The 19,772-nt window shown below is 43.1% G+C and overlaps 1 protein-coding gene across 2 annotated transcripts in view; it reads left to right on the top strand.

The window, feature by feature from the left end:
• Positions 1–19,772, top strand: part of MOB3B (MOB kinase activator 3B) — a 194,156-nt gene that overhangs the window by 143,586 nt on the left and 30,798 nt on the right. Inside the window, exons 3-4 of one of the 2 annotated variants that reach the window (XM_036021526.1) lie at positions 14,036–14,238; positions 14,858–18,105. In XM_036021526.1, the coding sequence (XP_035877419.1) occupies positions 14,036–14,238; positions 14,858–14,872 (218 nt within the window). In that variant the 3' untranslated portion in view covers positions 14,873–18,105. Of the gene's footprint in view, positions 1–14,035; positions 14,239–14,857; positions 18,106–19,772 lie in introns of those variants that run through there. The other variant, XM_028526077.2, reaches the window with a different exon arrangement.

Consider the following 19,772-nt stretch of genomic DNA (forward strand, 5'->3'; position numbering starts at 1 on the left):
AGGAGAGTTAGCCAAATGTTATTTTGTCTTGATAATTTTTAAACTGTGTAATGGGTCTATGACAATTTATTGTTCAAAGACTATTTAATACTCATGATATTACATTAAATGCAAAAAGGAGGGTAAAAACATGAATATATATATTTAAAACCCTCACCTAAGGATATGTTTATTGATTTTAGAGAAAGAGGAAGGTGGGGGAGAAGAAACAGAGAGAAACATTGATGGGTTGCCTCCCGTACATGCCCCGACGGGATTGAACCTTCAGCCTCGGTATGCTCTGACCGGGAATCAAACCTGCAACCTTTTGGTGTACAGGACAATGTTCTAACAAACTGATCCACCCTACCAGGGCTGATTCTAATCTTACTTTTAAAAGACTGTATATAACATATATGTGCAAAGTAAAAAGACTAGAAGGCAGTCTTCCAAAATATTATCAGTGGTTATTTTTTGGTGGGATTATGAGTGATAATGATATTTATACTTAGCAGCATTTTATAATTTTTTAAACATTTCTTTTATGATTAGACCAAAAGAATTTAGGCAGTCACTTACTTTCATAAATGTATATTCCCAAATACCTGCATGAAATACAAATCATAGGTTTACAAGTCAGAAGTTTTTTTCAGAGAACTAGAAAACATTTAAAAATTGCTACTTACTGTCCCAGAATGTGTTAATTTTTTTGGACCTAGGAAGTGTGAGAAAGTTTGTAGGAACCCAGCAGAGCTGGTGCTGGGAGGGGCACATGTACTCTGCAAGTTGGTCCCTGGAGCTCCTAGGGGCCTCTCTCAGGATACATGTGTCAGGAGGGGGTGGGACTTTTGTTCTCTTCTCCAGTGAGTATAGCTGGTCCACTGTGCTTCTGTGTGACATTGTTGAGACATCAATGTAGTTAGTTAATGTAGAATAGACGAACTGTGCCATACTAAAGGGACCTTTGCAATGTCCATGTATACTGTGCAAATATGCATGTGGTAGAAAGTCAAGCTGATGTAACTTGAAGACCCCCTATGCATGTTAACAAAAACAAAAAGACATAGGGAGAAAACTCCTACTTTGCAAAACATGAGTCCATTTTCCTTCTTCACCCCCTGGGGTCTGTCTGTCAATGCTCCCCCTGGGGTTGCCTTCAGAAAACAAGCAAATGTAGCCTTCTGTACATTTTGTCAAATGGAGCACTAGAAGGAAGACTGTCCCACTACAATGCTCAGAGGAGCTTGGAAGGAAGAAAGAATCTGAGAGTATTGCATATTCAGGGATAGTGTTACTAGGGTGATGATTTTCCAATAGGTATTTTCTATGCAACCAAGTCTTACTGGGTCTTATAAAACAAAACCACTGCTTCCACAGCAACAGGGACTGATGGCCTGGTCTAGAGGTGCAGGTCGCAGGTCAGTGGGCACCATTCTGGAGTGACATGTTCTCCTTGAGAGACAGAAGCCCTATCCCAAGGAAGGGCACCTAACCAGAGTGCATACCATTTACTGCAATCAAATTTACAACCACACCCAACATTTTCTTTAAAGGATCCAGGATGGCAAAATAAATGAATGAAATGAATGGGGCTTCCCAGGTGAATACAGCATCTTCCATTTGCAGGGAGCAGACATCGCTTAGCCATTGCCAGGAGCAGATTTCAATCTAGTTATGCCAGGTCTCCCGAGTTTTTCCGAGAGAAGTCAGAATTCTTGATCTTTGAATTATAGTTCCCAATGTCTAAATGTTGCCAGCATTTCAGAAATACTAATGTGGTCTGAAGAAAACACGGCTGCTGGTAGACATTGGCATGCAGCCCTCACCTCTGCTTTAGAATCTGAAGTCCTAAAGAGGTGATTGCTTGAGTCATCTGTGCCGTCTCACTCCTCTTCCCACCCACCTCCACCACATTCCAAAAGTAAATTTCCCAAACTCTCAGATACTTCTCAAAAGTCATATTTCATCAGGAAACTTAAAATTGGCTAATGGTCTCACAGTAATTTATTTCAGTTGAGGATTTTTAAAACTAATTACAGGCACACCTGTCTATATCATTTTCACTGTATTGCACTTCATAAGTGTTATGTTTTTTATGAACCAATGGCAAGCCCTCCACCAGCAAAAAGATTACAACTGCCTTTATTGCGATACTCACTTTATTAGGGTGGGCTGGAACTGAACCCACGATATCTCTGAGGTATGTCTGTACTGAGAAGTACTTTCTCAAAGATGAGGTTAATTTTAAAAATGACTTTGAAAGAACTCTTTTGGTGTTTGAGAGGCAGAGGGTAGAAAAATGTTTGCCTTAGAGGGGGATGGATCTGGGTTAAAATTTCAGCTCGCCATCTATTGCCTAGATCAGCAGGCAAGTGGCTCCGCCTCACTTAGCTTCCCATTTCTCATCTGCAGAGCCAGAGGGGGTGGGGGTATAACGGGACCACAGGAACACACATTCACACAAATACACACAGAAGACAACCCCTGGGTTTGTTTAGGATAATGAATATTTTAATATCTGGTGCCCGTAGGTGCTCAGGAAATGTGAACTTTCTCTTAGGAGCCAATGTAATTGAACCTTGCTTGAAATGTTATAAAATGAGCCCCATAAAGCTTTTATATATTTAATATTAGAATTTGAAAACCCCACTTTCTTCAGAAATCTCATTGTGGTAGGCAGTGTGACAGTTGAGATGGGAGGAAAAGGGAAAATAGAGAGAGCGAGGGGATGAACCTCAGGGATGTCTGTACCTGGGAGAGGCCTAAGGGCCACCTTTCAGTGCCCAAGTTTATAACATATAAGGTGATCTTATGATTTATCAGCCCAATTTAACCCCTTTGTTTATTTCTGAATCTCTCATGTCTAGCACATTCCAAAATAAATAAATGCTTGCTAGTTATTTACATTGGCTAAGGAACAAATGAAGAGTGTATAGAGGGAGTTTTATCCAGCCGGGGCAACTCCTAGCTGGACAAGTAGAATGCTGGCTTCCCAGGTGTGGAACATGTAGGGTCCCACAGACCTTCCCTCAGAGGGGCCCTGTGCTTGGTTTAATGCTCTGTTGTCACCATCTTGAAATTCTTAATAATTTTTGAACAAGGGGCTCTACAAATTATGTAGCTAGTCCTAATCAGAGAGTTTCATCAGTAAACATAGAAATGTCAGTGCATAAACTGAAGGGTACAAACTCATAGCCCCCGGACCTGATCAAATATTTTTGGCCCACTGAATGGTTATTTTTAATATAAATAAACTTTTTATTTAGAATACTTTTACATTTACCCAAAAGTTGAAAAGATAATACATGGAGTTCCCCTGTATCCCTCACCCATGCTGGATTCCCATGTTGGTAACACCTTATATTACATTTACACTTATAATATATTCATCATAACTAAGGAATTAACATCAGTACATTCCTATTAACTAAATTCCACACAGTATTCAGATTTTACCAAATTTTCCCCAATGCCCTTTTCTGTCCTTGAGTTCCATCCAGGACACCGCATTACCTTTAGTCATCTATCTCCTTAGGCTTTTCTGAGCTGTGATGTTTTCTCATACTCTTCTTGATTTTGATGACTTTGACAATTTTGAGGAGTACTTGTCAGATATGTTGTAGGGTGTCCCTCAATTTATTATATGTTTATTTAATGTTTTTCTAGTGGTTTGATTTGGGTTATGGATTTATGGGAAGAAGATCATGGAGGTGAAGTAACATTTTCAACACATGATATCAAAAGCATCGCCGTAAACATGGCTTATCATTAAGGTTGTTGACCTCAATTGCTGCCCAATGTAGTATTTACTGGTTTTCTCCACTATATTCTTCCTGCCTCCCTTTCCATCCTGTACTCTTTGGAAGCAAGTCCCCTAGCATACCCCACGGCCTGGGACGGGGGAGGAGGCCTCATCTCCTTTTTTTCTGGCGCTGTGGGGTGTTCCAGGCCATATCGTGTATTTCCTGCTGTAGCCCTAGCAGCAGCCATTCTCCAAGGGGCCATGATTCCCTTTACTGAAGAAGGTATAGAAACTAAGATCTGGATGTTGCTTGTGGTTATTGCTGCCAGGATGTTTTTCAATTGTTTTATTTTTTTTTTTAATTAACTTTTTAATTAAAGTTCAGCTGTCATCTTGTGGAGGGTCAGCTTTTCCTAGCTGAGTTAACTATGCATAAAAAAAATAATGTTAATAAATAAAATGTTTTAAATTTTTTCCGTAATATTTTTGAAGTACCAACATTTAAGTAAGAAGAGATTTGACATTAGAATCTAGGCTTCTGGACAGTCTTGAAAGACCAGAAAGTCCAGCAATCCTGGACCCTCGTTCCTGCTCAACAGCAGTCAGCAAAGGCTGAGCTACTCTGTCCCTTTCCTGCACAAAGCATCCTCCAGGTTGCCACAGCCTGTACCATGTTATACCCAGCTTACTTTACGGCATTTGGATATGTGAGTCCTGGCTCAGATCATCTTCAAGTGTAAATCACACACACAGTAGTCCCCCCTCCCTTATGGGCAGTTTCCCTTTCCACCACTTCAGTTACCTGCGGTCAACTGGAGTATGAAAATATTAAATGGAAAATCTCAGAAGTAAACATTTTGTACATTTTAAATCATGTGTCATTCTGAGTAGCATGATGAAATCTCATGTTGCCCACTCTGCCCTGACTGGGACGCGAACCACCCCTTCACCCAACAAATCCACGCTCTACATGCTCCTTGCCTGTTAGTCACCTGGTAGCATCTCAGTTGTCAGATAGTTGTCCCAGAGAGAGATCACATTTACGTAACTTTTATCATAGTATGCTATTGTCATTGTTCTGTTTTATTAGTAGCTATTGTTGTTAATCTCTTACTGTGCCTTATAAATTAAACTTTATCATAGATATGTATATATAGGCAAAAAAACATAGTACATACCGGGTTTGGTACTACTCAAGGTTTTAAGCATCCACTGGGGGATCTTGGACTGTATCCGGAGATAAGAGACACTACTGTACACACTTAGTCAGTGAGTTTAGCTCTCATTTGACCCAGAAGTGAGCCAGTGAGAGGATCTTAGCTCTAGAGGACTGGAGTATTATATGCAAGTTGGGAGGACTCAGAGGTGATGATGGAGACACACACATGTGTGAAACCATAAAGGGTCTTTCCTGTCTAGTTAAATCTCTCTGATTCTATCTTGAAACAGTAAGAAGCTGCTTTAGAATTCTGTGCAGAAAGACAAATGTCCTGGTTAGATGTGCATATAGGAAGATCCTCAACCTGCCAGGTGGAGGATGGAGAAATCCAAGAGCAGAGGAAGGGAGCTCAGTTAAGGGGGCGGTACAGCAAACCAGGAAGGAGGTGATGGCAGCTTGAGCTAGGGAAGGGGCCTCAGGGTTGGAGAAAAGTTTATAGATTAGAAACTCTTCAGACATGATTTGGCATTAATTCCCTTCAGATAATGGAAGAAATATTCTGCTGGAAAATAAAGAAAAGTTGTGTGGGTTAGGATATTTACAATACACCATCCATGACAAGGAGGCTGAGTAATTTTCAAATTCCGATCAAAGTACTGGTCCTTCTGCCCAACTTTCCAGTACCGATAAGCTTATTAACATCATGTTCTCAGCTAGCTCTTATTTGGCTCTTACTGTCAGTCCATAATGAATGAAGACTTTTCTCAGGTTTTTGTGGATCTTGATCTCCCTCCACCTCCGGCAAGGACAGCAGAGGGTGAGGGCAGCCATCCTGGAGGAGATGCAGATGAGGAGCAGGCTCCATCGCCCAGAAGTAGCCCTGGGGAAGGACGGGGAAGTGTGACAACAGGCACACTGCGTGTACAGTCGGTCCTTTTGGTGGCTGAAATAGTGCTTCGTCTGCCGGCAAATGGCATGGCTGAAAGAATTAACAATCTGCTTAGAACACATCATCACATGCTAGTCTATTTTTCTTTCTTTTGCTCTAGCCACTGACAATAGGTCGGAGGGTAACGCAGGGGGCGCTGGGGCAGGGCAGAGGGAGTTGCAGAACAGAGTGGTAGTCAGTTTATTTCTAACCATTTGCAGCTGTTGGCTTGTTTGGGGATTTTTTTTTTAGGCAGATGAACAAAGTCTTGCTACAAGGGGTTGTTTTCCTTGGCATGATGAACAGACACTTTCTTGAGGAGCTCCCTGAGATAACACAAAACATCTGTTTGGAGGAATCAGCAAGAGCAGGAGTCTCCCTTAAATAAACACGTGCACATTTTACAGAAGGCAAGAGAATGTGCCAGGAGCGGGCAACACAGTAAACTATGAGAGGGAGGATGTGTATTTTTAAGAAACAGATCTGTGGTATTAGCTATTGTTTTTTTCCCCTTGTGATCCAATTGCATTTTGTTTTGCAAGTATTTTGGAAATGTTATGTTCTCAGCCACACTGCCAGAGGAGGACTGTTTGCTTTTCCCACGTGGGTGGGATGTTGTTTTTATTCATGAGCTCTTGAGAATGAGTGACTTTTATGACTTGTGGAAGGATTTTCACTTGTGCACTCCTGCTGCTGGGCTCCAAAGACAAAAGGGACAGTACATATGATATCCAACATTTTTAAGGAGAAATGTGGGCATTTTTGGTTGTTGTAAACTGAAATGCCATAAGGGGTCCCCAACGGGTTGACCAGGACCTTAAGTTTCAGCTTGCGTCATGTGTAAACTGCTTGGACAGTTCAAGTAATGTTTCTGTATATCACATTGGCTCCAAACCTACTTCCCGGAAAAGAGCTTACCCTGTGGAGAAAGGCAGCCCCACCCCCACTCTGGGCTTTGATGAGGAAGCACTGTGTTTAGAAAAATGGTAACATAACTGCCCGTTACTGAAGGCCTTCGGAGTGCCTGCTGGCACTGTGCTCCTGTTTAATCCCTACAGTCTCTCTGTAGCTGGGGAGTATGATCCTTGTTCCTCAGGTAAGGTAATTGAACCTTTTAAAAGTGTGCAAACGTCCTCAAGGGCCACTGGCACAGAAGTTCCACAGCTGGAATGAGAACCCAAGTGTAATTGGCTCCAGAGCCAGATGCTTAATCACTGCTGTCGACCCCAGTGACACATATGTTTGGGGAAGTAACCAAACCTCCCTTTTCCACCTTCGTCTTTTCACAAGCTCTGCTTCCTCAATTCTGCCAGTGGGATTGAGTGACATGAAAGGGAGAGCCCTGTCTGGTTTCCTGGCCGAATGCAAGCTACAGAGGCCCTGGAATCAGACAGACTCAAATTTAGATTCCTTTGCAACCCAAACTGACTCAGTAAATCCTGAGCCCGTAACCCCTTGGCCTTTCTGAGCATTCACTTCAGGGTAAACAAATGGCATAAGAGCTCATCTCTGAACCCAGGGGTCGGTAATTATTACACACACATCCCTGCTCCAGGCCCCATGCTGGGCACAAAGGACCCACCTGTGCAGAACCTGGATACTCCCCTGCCCTCCAGTGGTGTACAGTGCTAAGGGCAGACCTCAGTTCCACAGAGAGTGTGACTTACCATCTGGGATCTGTGCTCAGGGAAGTTTCAGGAGCAGATAGTAAACACCTGGGAACCCAAGTCTGGGAAAGAGGGAAGCCTCTGAGCTGAGCTTTTCAGAAAAAGGAGGCATTAACTGGGTGGACACAAGGTGGACTATCTCCCAACTGCTATGGACCTGGGCCGTTTGGGGGAAGTGCTCTCATGTACCTGCAGACAACCTTTTAGCCTTTACTCTCCATACCTCCACAGCCCATGTTCAGCACAACATGACCACAGACCAGTCTCATCCCCCAGCATTGATTGGGTTTTCTCTTCAGAAGAAAAGAGAGAAAATGAGGAAAACAGAACAAGCTGTGGCAGACTTTGGGACCTTTGTCTCCAGTTTGCAGCACTCCATCCAAAACATTTCTGCATTCTCGGAGGAGCTTTTTTCCCTTTGTGGCTTCTGCACAGGATAGCAGAAAACGCAAGCCATTCGACATCTTTCTTTCAGGGACGCTCAGAACGGGGCATCTGAGGGCTTTGGGGAAGAAAGGGAGTGAAAAAGAAAGAAAGAAAATGGATTGAAGCTCAGAAATTACTGGAATTTTTATGAAATTTTTGTTTGGGAGAAAGGAGATTTACTAAGTCAGAGATGAAAGGCAAATCGGCATGGGGCCCCCAAAATTATTATATTCCATGCTCGATTTAGCTCTCACACTGATTGTGGCTTGGAGATCAGAAAGCCGTGGTTAGACACATTCATAAACTCTGCAGGGCTCTGTCAGATGCTGGTTTCTGGCTGAGCACCAAGTCTTCATGAGGAACAGCAGGACAGCAATGGGGCTGCCTTGTCCGGCCTTCAAGAGAGACTCAAGGCTCCACAGACTCATCTCCTTGATTGGCTTCACCTCAACTCTCTAGTCTGCCTCCTCCTTGGCCCGATCACCCCACAGATGGAAGTTCTGCTTGGGGTCTCACTGTTGAGCGAATTCCTGCTGAAACCTCATACAAGTGATTGGTTTAGTATACTGACCTCTAAGTGACCCAGGCTTCTTACCTTGGGTCACTGTGGAATCTGAGCTCAGCCTGGCCCTGTTTTAGGTTCACTTACTCATTTCAGTACTGAAATGCAAAGACCAAGCCCCATTCCATAACCCAAGGCCATCCAGGTTCAAGGTCATCCTTGTTGTCTATCACCTACCCGTCGTCACCCCTTTGTGTGACACTCATCTGAACATATTTTCTCATCTTGAGCCAACTTCTTGGAGTTGGAAATTTCCCTGCTTGAATCTGAGAGTCATAGGATGTGTCTCAGGGTGGGATGGAGAAAGGGGATGCTGAGAGATCAGTTCATGCTTACAAAGAGACCTTCTGATCAAAGGTTGTTTTCTATGTCATCAGTACATATCTGTGTGGGATTAGTATTGGATGGTTTGTCCAGATTATTACAAGACTGGTCAAAGTTTAACTCCACATTCTTTAAACATTCAACCTATTAAGACTGCTGGTTAATATTGTCTGACATTAACTTTCTAATTGAGTACAAGACAAAATTAACTATTGCATTTGAAAAACTACATTGAAAGGTGAAGAAGGGAAGATTTAATGAATAAAAAGAAAAGAGTTTCAGATTTCTTTCTTCCCACATTCTAAGCTAGATCAAATGTTCTTACCACAGAGTTCTCCTCCCTTCACACCAAAAGCAGTGTGCAGCCTTCTGTGCCAGGACCATACCCAGGCCCTGGCAGAAAGCTATCATTTCTGCTATAGTCTTTTTTCTTCCCCTAAATGGGAGATGATGGATTCACATCTTAACTAAATAAGATCACTACTCTTTTGTGATTCAATTTTGATTGATGCGTATTCCCTACCTAGCCCTGTGCCAGGTGCTTTTAAAGGTAGAAAAGAAGTATAAACTGTTCCTTTGTTCAGGGATCTTGAATTAATACAAGACATAAATGTGAGAAATTTATAGAAAGTAATTCAAGGCAGAATATAATCCCATGCTTAATTGAGTACCCACCACACTAAGTTCTTTGCGAGTTCAGAATTGATGCCTTAATACCAAGACTATGGTCCTGAAAATAAAGATGCCAGAGGAATTTCATTCCAACATACATTACAAAGAACATTTGGTCTCCATGAGATGCTAAAACTAAAAGTTCACAAAAGAGTGCTTACTATCTGCAACACATTAGCAAAGCCTTTTATATGCATGCATTTAATCTTCACATCAACCTCCTGAGCTACAGATAACATTACCATCTCTGTTTCTTTGGAGATGGGGAAACAGGCTTAGAGACACTATGCCACTTGCATTGGCTATATTGTTAATAGGTAGTAAAGCCAGAAATGAAACCTGAGATGTCTGATTACAGATTCTGTGTTTTAATCAATTGTTATTATTGGGGTAAGGAGGTTCCAGAGTTAAAGAGGACTTTTTCCTACTAGAAATCTCAGACCTTTTACTATGTTTAGGAATACTGTAAACCTCTATGAAAGTAGCATTTTTGCAAATATACTTGACCTCATAACCTTCTTATTTTAGCCATGGTTCTCCTAGGATTGGTGATTTTTAAAACATTACTAATGGTGAAGGCCCACAGTATCTTATGTACTTGACAGAAGGAGGGGGCTGGAGGTGGCCCTGGCTAGGTCTGTGGTGCCGTGGGGGCCACACCGATGGCCTCGGCCCTCAGCCCAGACCCGGACATCACACAGCCCCCTCAGGTTCAGGCTGCCATTTGTAACTAGCCCAGTGTCCATTTGAAATGATTTACTAGCCTTTTATTCTTCCTGCTGCTGGACTATATTCAATTAAAACAAACAGACGTTATTTAAGCTTCTTCTACAAGCCAAGCACTGAACCAAGTGCAGGTCAAAAATGGCCATCTGAGCAGTGAGTTCACTGATGCGTGGAGCCTATAGTATCAGGACATTGAAGGAAAAGCATGCATTTTAGAGCTGCCTTTTAGCTGTGGGGCCAGGAGCAAATTTTTTAACTGAGCTAAGACTCAGTTACATCAAGAAACTAATAATAATGCCACTGCTCAGGGTAATTCAAGGACTAAACAACATCAAACACACACATATTAGGCCTTATTCAGCGTTCACTTTTCCATGGCTATATAACAGAGATTGGGTACTTCTTAGTGGCACCATAAGGCAGAAACCTCTCATGACATTCAATTTTTGTGATCTGGCCTCTCTGGAACCTGTCAGGGAAAGGAGGGGATCAGCATGGCTGAGTCACCCTGTCTTGCTACAATGAGGCCAGTTATACATGGTGACAGTTTCAGAATCCACAAGAGGGTGACTATCAAGTTCTCTACATCCAGGGGTGAACTCTTCCATCTCCCACCTTCTGGAGAAGATTTATTGAAAACATACACAATACATATACACATGCATACACACAAATCTGAATGCTTGGAAGGCAGAAGAGAAGGGGAGAAAAGGGTTAAGAAGGTATACAAACTATATAATTAGTTCCTGAACCATCAATAATAATTGGATTAATTTCCCAAATGTCATGTAACTTTCTTATTCTTAACCTCATGTTCTGTGAGCTAAGATTTTATCTCTGGCTTAGCAGTGAACCTAGGCTCCCTAAGACTCCCTGCCTAGGACTTCTCAGCTCCCAGAGCTGGCCTGGGGTGACTATGGTACATGCTAAGCATGTCCTCACTTGAGTCGTTTGCAATGTTCCTTTTTGAAGAATGAATTACAAGTGAAAGAGACAATGATGGAAGACTCAGACCCAACTTAGCAGCCAGAGCAAAGAGGTTCTGAACCTGAGGTCCTACCTACCCAAGGAGTTCAGGTGGGAAATAACAAAAGTAGAACTTAGTCCCAAAGTTCCCACTAAGTGCCAGGTATAGTACAGAGAAGAACATTGCTGAGTAAATGCTTTCTCCATAATGAAGTAGAGTGCTGAAGTGATTTGCCTAGACAACTAGTAAATTATAGAGCTAGGATTTTAAAGAAAGTCTTCAGACTTCAAAGCCAACTCCTCTCAACTACTCTAAAGATGATTCCCAGCCATAACCTAAAGGGGAGAGGCAAGAGCAAACCAAGGTCAAGGCCAAAGGCAAGGCCAGATATCAGATGTAGAATAGAGGGCAGAGCCAAGAGCTCAGAGCTTATCAGAGGTAGAGATGCTAGTCTGTTTTCTCATCTCTGAGATGAGAACAGTAATAGTATTTATCTTCAAGGGTTGTTTAAGGACTCAATCAGGTAATCCATGTAAAGCACTTGCCACAGTCCCTAGAGCATATAAGTACTCAGTAAATGTTGGCTTTTACTCTTCATCTCAGATCTATGGTTTTAAGTCATTGACAGAGGAAGTACATTTCTCCTTAAGGACTGCAGATTGTGTTAGCTGACCTCCATCACCTCACTTCTGTGGTTCCCTAGGGTGTAGACATTTTTTACTCTTCTCTCCCTTTTCTTTTCTTAAGTTGTGTTTTCATACCACCAAACAGTAACCTTTAGATGCCTCATTGTGCTTAGCAGTTGAGCTATGCTTCTATCCCTGGTAGAGAGAACCACACAACCTGATCTTTTGCATTTTACAAGCAAGCTGACTTGGTCCAAATCCAAGCCCTGCAACTCGCTAAGTGGCCTGGAGCAAGTGAACCCATGGTTCCGAGCCTCATTGCTGTCCATCTGTGACATGGGAGTAGGGAAGCCTACTTCACAGGCGGGCTGCGAAGGCGGCATACGTCAGCCTGCTGGCACTGTTACTGTGTGGTTAAAGGACTCCCCTTCTGACGGGAACATATTTGTCTTAGAGAGTATTCTATCGCCTTTGGGACTTGAGCTTCTTGGAAGATGCCAGACTCTTGTCCAGCCTGCAGCAGGGGTTTGTACTGGCCTCTCTTTGGCAGACAAAATAGCCCATAAACTCTCTGAGGGGCTGTCTATACTTTCTCCCCAGCTTTACCTCTGCCTCCCCCCAGCATCTGTTGCTCAGACAGTCAGCTGCCAAGCTGTGGCCAAGTCTCTCCCTGGGTTCATTTGATATGTTACCACTTTGTTTTTGAAGAAAAGCCAGTGTCAGTGCCAGGCCCTGGGGAGGCAGATTCTGCCTCTACCAACTGCCAGCCATGTACCATCTCTTTTATCTTGCCCTGGGAGTCCCAGGTGATCCCATTACAGAGCATCTCTTACCAGACAGCTGCCACCAGGACCCTGTGGAGGCACAGACAGCAAATTCCAGGCTTTGTGGGACCAGGGCCACGCCCCAAGCATAGCTCTGTAATTCTGTTGAAAGGCCGGCGGTCATGTCTACATTTCTTGGTAAGGTTAATTATTTTCCTTATAACAACAGCTAGATGCTGTGAGCTTCCCTTGCAGAGAAAAGGGGGGCTGTTCCCATTTAGTGAATGCTTACTCTGCTTTGGGAATGGAGGAGGATTTTACTTGTGTTGACACCTTCCTAGCCATGCAAGGGAGGCCTTATCATAATCTCCTTTTTACAGATGGGAAACCAAAGCTGTACAGGTTCCACTTCTAATCCTCACAACCACTGGATTTTTATCTGCATCCTGCATATAGAAAATCTGAAGGTCGGAGAGGTCAAGTACAGCTGGAAAAGGAGCAGAGTAGGGATTCAAAGTGTGTCTCTCTTAGGATTCCCTAACAACATGTCACCACTTAAGGACAGTGTGGACAACAAGAGCTTAAGCAGTGTTTGAGAGGGAGAAAGGAAGTAGGCTTGCAAATCTGCTCTTTGCCGCCTGCCCAAGCTGGGAGCAGCAGTGGTCAGATGGGGAACCTGGGTGTCTGCGTCATGAAAAACATAGCCCTCAGCTCTTAACAACCTCAAGGTGATGGAGTGGTAGTGAATGTAATGTGAGGTATTTATGAAGTTTGTTGCCTTTGCCCACCTCAGGAACAGTGTATCTCAGGGTCTCAGGAAAAGTTTGCATTAGAATTTGCATACTGGCAACCTGCAGGCAAATCTAACCTAGAAACATGTTTTGTTTTGACCCGTGGTATCTTTAAAATTTCAGATTAATTGCTATTTTTTAATGCAGCAAGTCATATAGAGCTCCAAATTTCTTAATTGTCTCAAAAATCACCATCTGTAATGACTCTGGGCCCCCATCCACACATGGCCCCATGGGCTGGAGCTGTGTCTGATGCCACAGTCTCCTCCACTCCCTAGTACTCTGTGACAGGGGGTGCTGGTCTCCCTGTAGCATAGCCCTGCTCCCACCCATTTTCTTACACTAGAGGTAAAAGGGGAATGAACTTTCTTGGGATTTATAAAGTGGGAAAAAGATTAAAAAGCAATAAGGGAAAGTGCACGTTTCTATGTGAAAATAAGTATTTCTACACATTTATTCATACTAAAATAAGATATAACCAAAGATACAGACAAGACCCCCTTCCCTCTTTTTGGTTGTTGTTGACATTTGATTTAGCAACATTCTAGCCACTTTTTTAAGAGGGGGTCAGATGCAGCTGAATGTCTGCAGGACAGCCTGGGAGCCTGGGCCCAGGACTGCTCCTTAGCCTTGCATGTGGTCCTGGGGGGCTGCTGAAGCTTTCCCATCATGGTTTTGCTCTCTTTTTTTCACCTTCTCTAGGTGTTCCCTTCCCAAAGAACTTCCTTCAGATCTGCAAGAAGATCCTGTGCCGCCTTTTCCGGGTCTTTGTCCATGTCTACATCCACCACTTCGACCGGGTCATCGTGATGGGTGCGGAGGCCCATGTCAACACCTGCTACAAACACTTCTATTACTTCGTCACAGAGATGAACCTCATAGACCGCAAGGAGCTGGAGCCCTTGGTGAGTGTCACTGGGCAGAGATGGCACCCAGGTCACCCCAGGACCCGTGCAAAATGCGCACTAATGAGTAGTTGTTGGCTGGGGCTGCAGAATTCGATACGCTTCAGAGGTCAGTTAAAGGTCAGAAGATGCCACGATGTCCACAGCCACCAAATAAGTATTTTAAATTTCTCTCTGAGAGGTGGCAGAATATAATAGAATGATAGTGGTTTCATCCCAAAGGGAGTAGCTTTAATTCTCAGCTTCAAAACCAGTCACCTAATTACTTAATCTCTTCTATGGGCATCTCTGATCTTTTCTGTCATCTATTACATTGTTATCAAAAGAGATGATCAGAAGCATATAGTCAGTAAATACATTTTGAACACCTATTGTGTGGCAACTACTGTGCAGACAAAGTCAGGTAAAACTGCCTTTGAACAGCTCTGATTCCAGCAATAGAGACAGAAGAAGCCCAGACTAGAGTGCAGCATCACAGCAACTTTGCTTTCATACTGGATCCCCTGGGACACAATTTTAATAGAATACTTAGGACCCAGAACATTTGATACAAAACTTTACTATTATCATTTAGGGGAATGGGGACTACATTTATTTTCTTCATACATTATTTTTACAGTTGGACTCAATCTGAGCTTTTGAAGTCAAGGACTTTAAAAACCACATCATATTTGTAACATGTGGTATCTTCCTAGGATGCCCCATCACAGCTCATTCTAGTCGTCTCTGCTGAGTACTTTCGTAGCCAATATAATGTACTGCTTTACAGTAAAATCACGCTTTTTTCCTGAAACAGTAAAAGTGTCACTTTTGCTAAATGTAGCAGATAGAGCAACTGCGTTTCATCCAAGCCCATGTGAGTGATGGTCAGAACGTGGGGGCAGGCTGTCATCTTTTACACCATATTCCTTTCCCTTTATGTACATGTTTCTAAAATACAGGTTTTGTTATTATTTGTGTATGGCAAGGCCCACAAATCAAACTATCCAAAGAGTGTTTGTTATGCTCACAGATCCTAAGAGAAAGGCACATTACATCATGGGGGCCACACAGGGGAGCAGCTGGCTTGGTCAGAGGCAGAGGGAGCAGGGGAGACATGGGCAAGAGCCTTTGTTGTAGTTTTCCTGGGAAGGAATGGGTAAGACAGGCAAGCCAGCTTAAGATTAACTAGTTGGAATAATTTCAGTGGGCTCTGAGCCTAGGGGCTACCCTGGTTGTCTGGGACCTGGCTCTGGGGTGGTGACAGCAGAGGAATTGTAACCCTAAGTGTGAAAGGAGGTAGAGGAGGTGGCTGGGGTGTGCCTTCTGTTGGTTTGTGTTGATTAGTGAGTGAGCTGCTTGAGGGTAAGTTATTTACTGTCTCGAGGAGTTGCTAGCCCTGGGACCTCCATGGTCAGCAAGACCCCAGATGGTAAAGAATCCAAACACAAAAAACAAAAGACATGTTTAATACAGTGCAGTACCTGTACCTGGCAAAGATGTTGGTAAATGTCACGTATCGCCTTTAGAACCTGTGGACTTGAGATCTGTTACAATGCTATGAGAGTACATGGTGAAATACGTATACTTTTTGTGTCACTCAAGAAATCTGGAAGAAAGTAAGACTTTCTGTGTACACTTGAAGTATGTCATTGGCTAAAGAAGTGCCAATTTTCTTCATTTTTATTTACAACTGCTTTCTAGAAAGCTCTTGGAAGCAAGAACTAAGTTGTCTCTGAATTGGTTGGATAACTAGTGAGGAAAGAAGCAGAAATACATTTTGAGTGAGTATTACTAGTTTGTCCTCTATAATGGCTGCTGTGGGTAGACAGCCACTTGAAGAAGAAAAAGTTGTGCAAACAACTTTTAAAATGCTGGAAAGAGTGATAAAGCTAATTTTAGAAAATGTCAAGGACAAAGGAAAGAGTCCATAGGGGCCGTGGAAATGAAGAGAGTAGAGAAACCACTCTGATCTCCTAGAGATGGTTCTGGTTTTGGTGAGTTTAGTTTTGTTCTCGTCAATTGACTTGTTCAGATGGAGGGGAAACACCTTTCCTAAAGGTCCACGGGGAGCAACAGGCTTTCCCAATTGTGCATGGTCCTGGTTGCACTGAGCTACAGAAGCAGAAACATCAGACGGATAGATCTGAACACCAGTTTCTACTGATACAGAAACATAAAGGCCATTGTAGTGCAAAGCTGAGTGTAAGTCAGCAAGTAGAGAAGAAAGTTTTTCTCTTTGCCATAAGACAACTTTGTTATTTTCTAAAGAAGAGGCCACAGGGATTGCCTTGCCTGGCTGTGCCAGGAGCTGACCAAAGTCTCAGAGTCACAGAAAGGCCCCTCAAAACCCTACATTCTAGATAGGAGCCTCTTTGTGGGAAAAAACTATAACTGGATTAACCGAGAATGATTAACAATGAAAGTGAGCAAAAAGGGTATCAGTTTTGGTCCCTTCCCAGAAGCTTATATTTCTGTCTTGTTTCAAATAGTGTCCTTCCTACCTTTATGCTTTGTTAATTATTACTACAGGGAGACTAATTTTAATGCTTTTATATATTAATGGCAAGTGTTATTAATGCTTAATTGTCTGATATTATATATTCATTTTACACAAACCAAAACATATAAACAAAAAAGATATTGATTATACTTAACAGTGTCCAGTGCCCACTAAGACTATTATACTTGTGGATTGTTATTACTGAAATGAGCACTTTCAATAGTGCTAGAACCCCTAACTTCTAAAACTGCTGTTGCATTGCACATGTTAAAATCAGTCACAGCATGTCAAATCAACACATTTTTATTTTTATTTGATTTGCATATATCAAGTACCCTATACATGCAAAGTAAGTTGCTCAGATGTTCTAAGTACAGAAGAAAGATATACTTTTGAGAATTTACAAAAGCACTCAAAAAATGTAAAACAATGACTGTCACTCATCTTAAGCCCTTGAAGGATGACAAAGAAGTCAGGCACTTGGCTTCACATTCTAGTTGTACATTCTTTAGCCTCTACTCTGGGGTGGCGTAGCCTACAGGGACAGAGGATGGCGTTTGTTCCATCAGTTTCCCTCAGAACATCAGTGTGCCCAGAGTTCCTACACCTCCAGGGGGACATTCCTGGTATCATGCCTTGGGATTCTGCAGTTCAGAATCAGACACCCCACTGCATGTTTCTCTTTGCCATAGTTATACTATGGACTCCCACACTCTCCTCTCCCAGAGCCACCCATTTGCTTTTGTCTGATGTTGTATTGAGGGTCCAGCCCCCCAGTGAGGGTAGAGATTCAGTCTCAGACTGTGCTAGGGACAAAATTCAACTCTCTGGGTTCAAGCGTTCTTTACTAACTTGTAATGATAAGCAAGATACTTGACTTTTCAAAGCTTCGTCTTCCTCATTCATAGAATGAGTATAATGATAGGACTATTGTAAAAATTAAATGGGTTAGTCACATGGTAAGTCCTTAAGAAATGTCAGCTATGAAGTGAGAGATAAAGAATGTAAAGTAGCTGGCATATAGTAAGCAGAGGCACCCCAGTGCTCTCTTCCTTAGATCCCACAGCCTTTTGTCATCTTAGTAATCCCCTAGATAGCCTTGTAGTAGATAGAATTCATTGTATCAGTGTCTCCCTCTTTGAGGGCTGGCAGTGTACATGACATAAGCTTGCATTGCCTATGTTGCTTGGTACATAATAAATGCTAACTGTAGTTTTGAATTGAGAAGAGTAGTTTGTGGATGGCATACCTCCATTCAAAGGAACTACACATGAGATATTGGTTCCTTGGTGCCTCCCTCATCTTAGAACACGCCTGCAGACCTACTCTCATCCATTATTAGAGGTAAAGCTTCATCCTCTCAGATTAGTCATAGAGATTAAAAGCAAAATAAGGTGCACAGCAATGAAGATAGACCTCATCAGTCTTCAGCCTGACACAGAAAGGTGGGACCCTAACTCTACTCAGTTCTCTGTTCTAGATTCTAGCTAGATCACTCAGGGAATATTAAATGTTCTCACACTGCCTGTGTTTCATGGTGTGTCAGGCAAAAGGGGACCGACCCTCCAAAGCATTAGCACTGAAAATCTCATGTCCTGGGAAAACTCAGTTCTTGGCAAACTGAGATGAGTGGTCACTCCATGAGGCCTCTGAGTGGGAATACAAACTGGAATTCAGAAGCTGGGAAGATGTCACCCTGGCCCGCACACCAAGGGCTTGCCTGGCTCCCTTTGGGACTTGCTGGTCAGCAGCAGCCTGGGAACCCAGGGAATCGCATGCCATTTCATTTGGTCTCCAACAGGGAGGGGCGCTGGAGGACTGACATAGACACAGCCATGACTAATGATCCATTTCTCATGTAAATGCAAGTTGAACTCAAGCAAGTTCACAGTTGGAGGGAAGGAGTCCAAATGATGCTGGTAATTAGAAAATGGGCCAGGCCCTGATTGAATAAGCAGGCTGCTGTTGGCCCTTGGCAGTCTGGGAGTCAGCTTACAGAATTAAGCTAATCAGAATGATTGTTAGCAAGTACAGGCAGCCAACAGTGTTTTGTTGGCCTTTCACTACAAACAAAGGCAGGCTCAGAGAGGGCTGTCAGTAAGGCAGTAGCCACTGAATAAGGAGCTGATTAGGGAGGAGGAGAGATGGTGGAAAAGTGGGAGGGGGAGGGGAAAGACTGTAGGGTGCTTGTTTACCCTAATGCACCTGCTGACCCCTGAGTGACCTTGGTCTAGGGCCTTCACCTTCTCTCTAGGGCTTCATTTCCTTATTCCTAACAGTAAAGGTGATTATACCATCACCTGCCTTGTACAAGTGCTGCTGTAAAACCCAGCAGGGCTGTTGGCTCTCATTCAACATCACAGGGCTGTTCTGTCACCTTATAGCAGGGTGCTTGGGCCAAGTCAGTGCTTCTCAATAGGGCTCTGCACGCCAGCTACATCAGAATTCCCTGGAGATTATTTTAAAATGTGCACCCCTGGACATTACCACAGATACACAGAAATCAGGATTATTGGGGCTAGTACCTGGTACAATGCATCCTCAGTCTGCATCTCAAACTCGAATGTGCCCACCTGGGCATCATGCCAAAATGCAGGCTCCATTTCAGTGCACCTGGGCCTGGGATGAGACGTGAGCGTGTACATTTTGTTCCCAGGTGATATTGGTGCTGCCGGTTCGCAGACCACATCCTGAAGGGCAAGACTGTAGATGACGAATATGCTCATATTTGAGAATTACTACTTTTAGCACACATCATCTCTTCCCCTTTCTAGGAGTGAGGGTTGCTAGCTCATTGAGATGGGGAAATAAAGCAAAGAAGAAAAATCTAAGGATCAGCGTTGGCTAAAAGTATTCCTCAAAATGCCAGTCCTGAATAATGTTCAGTGAAAGCAGGCTTTTTTTCCTTGATCAGGTGAGTTTGTGAAAGGCTACATCATCTCCACCCTAGATACTCACAATGTGCAATCGCAGATGAAAGGCCTTGAGAAACCATTCAGTGGAGAAACCGGTTCAATTTTGTGTAGCCCACCCGAAATCTTTCTTCTATTGT

Source organism: Phyllostomus discolor, chromosome 3 (genome assembly GCF_004126475.2).
Source record: "Phyllostomus discolor isolate MPI-MPIP mPhyDis1 chromosome 3, mPhyDis1.pri.v3, whole genome shotgun sequence".
NCBI classification, from domain to species: domain Eukaryota; kingdom Metazoa; phylum Chordata; class Mammalia; order Chiroptera; family Phyllostomidae; genus Phyllostomus; species Phyllostomus discolor.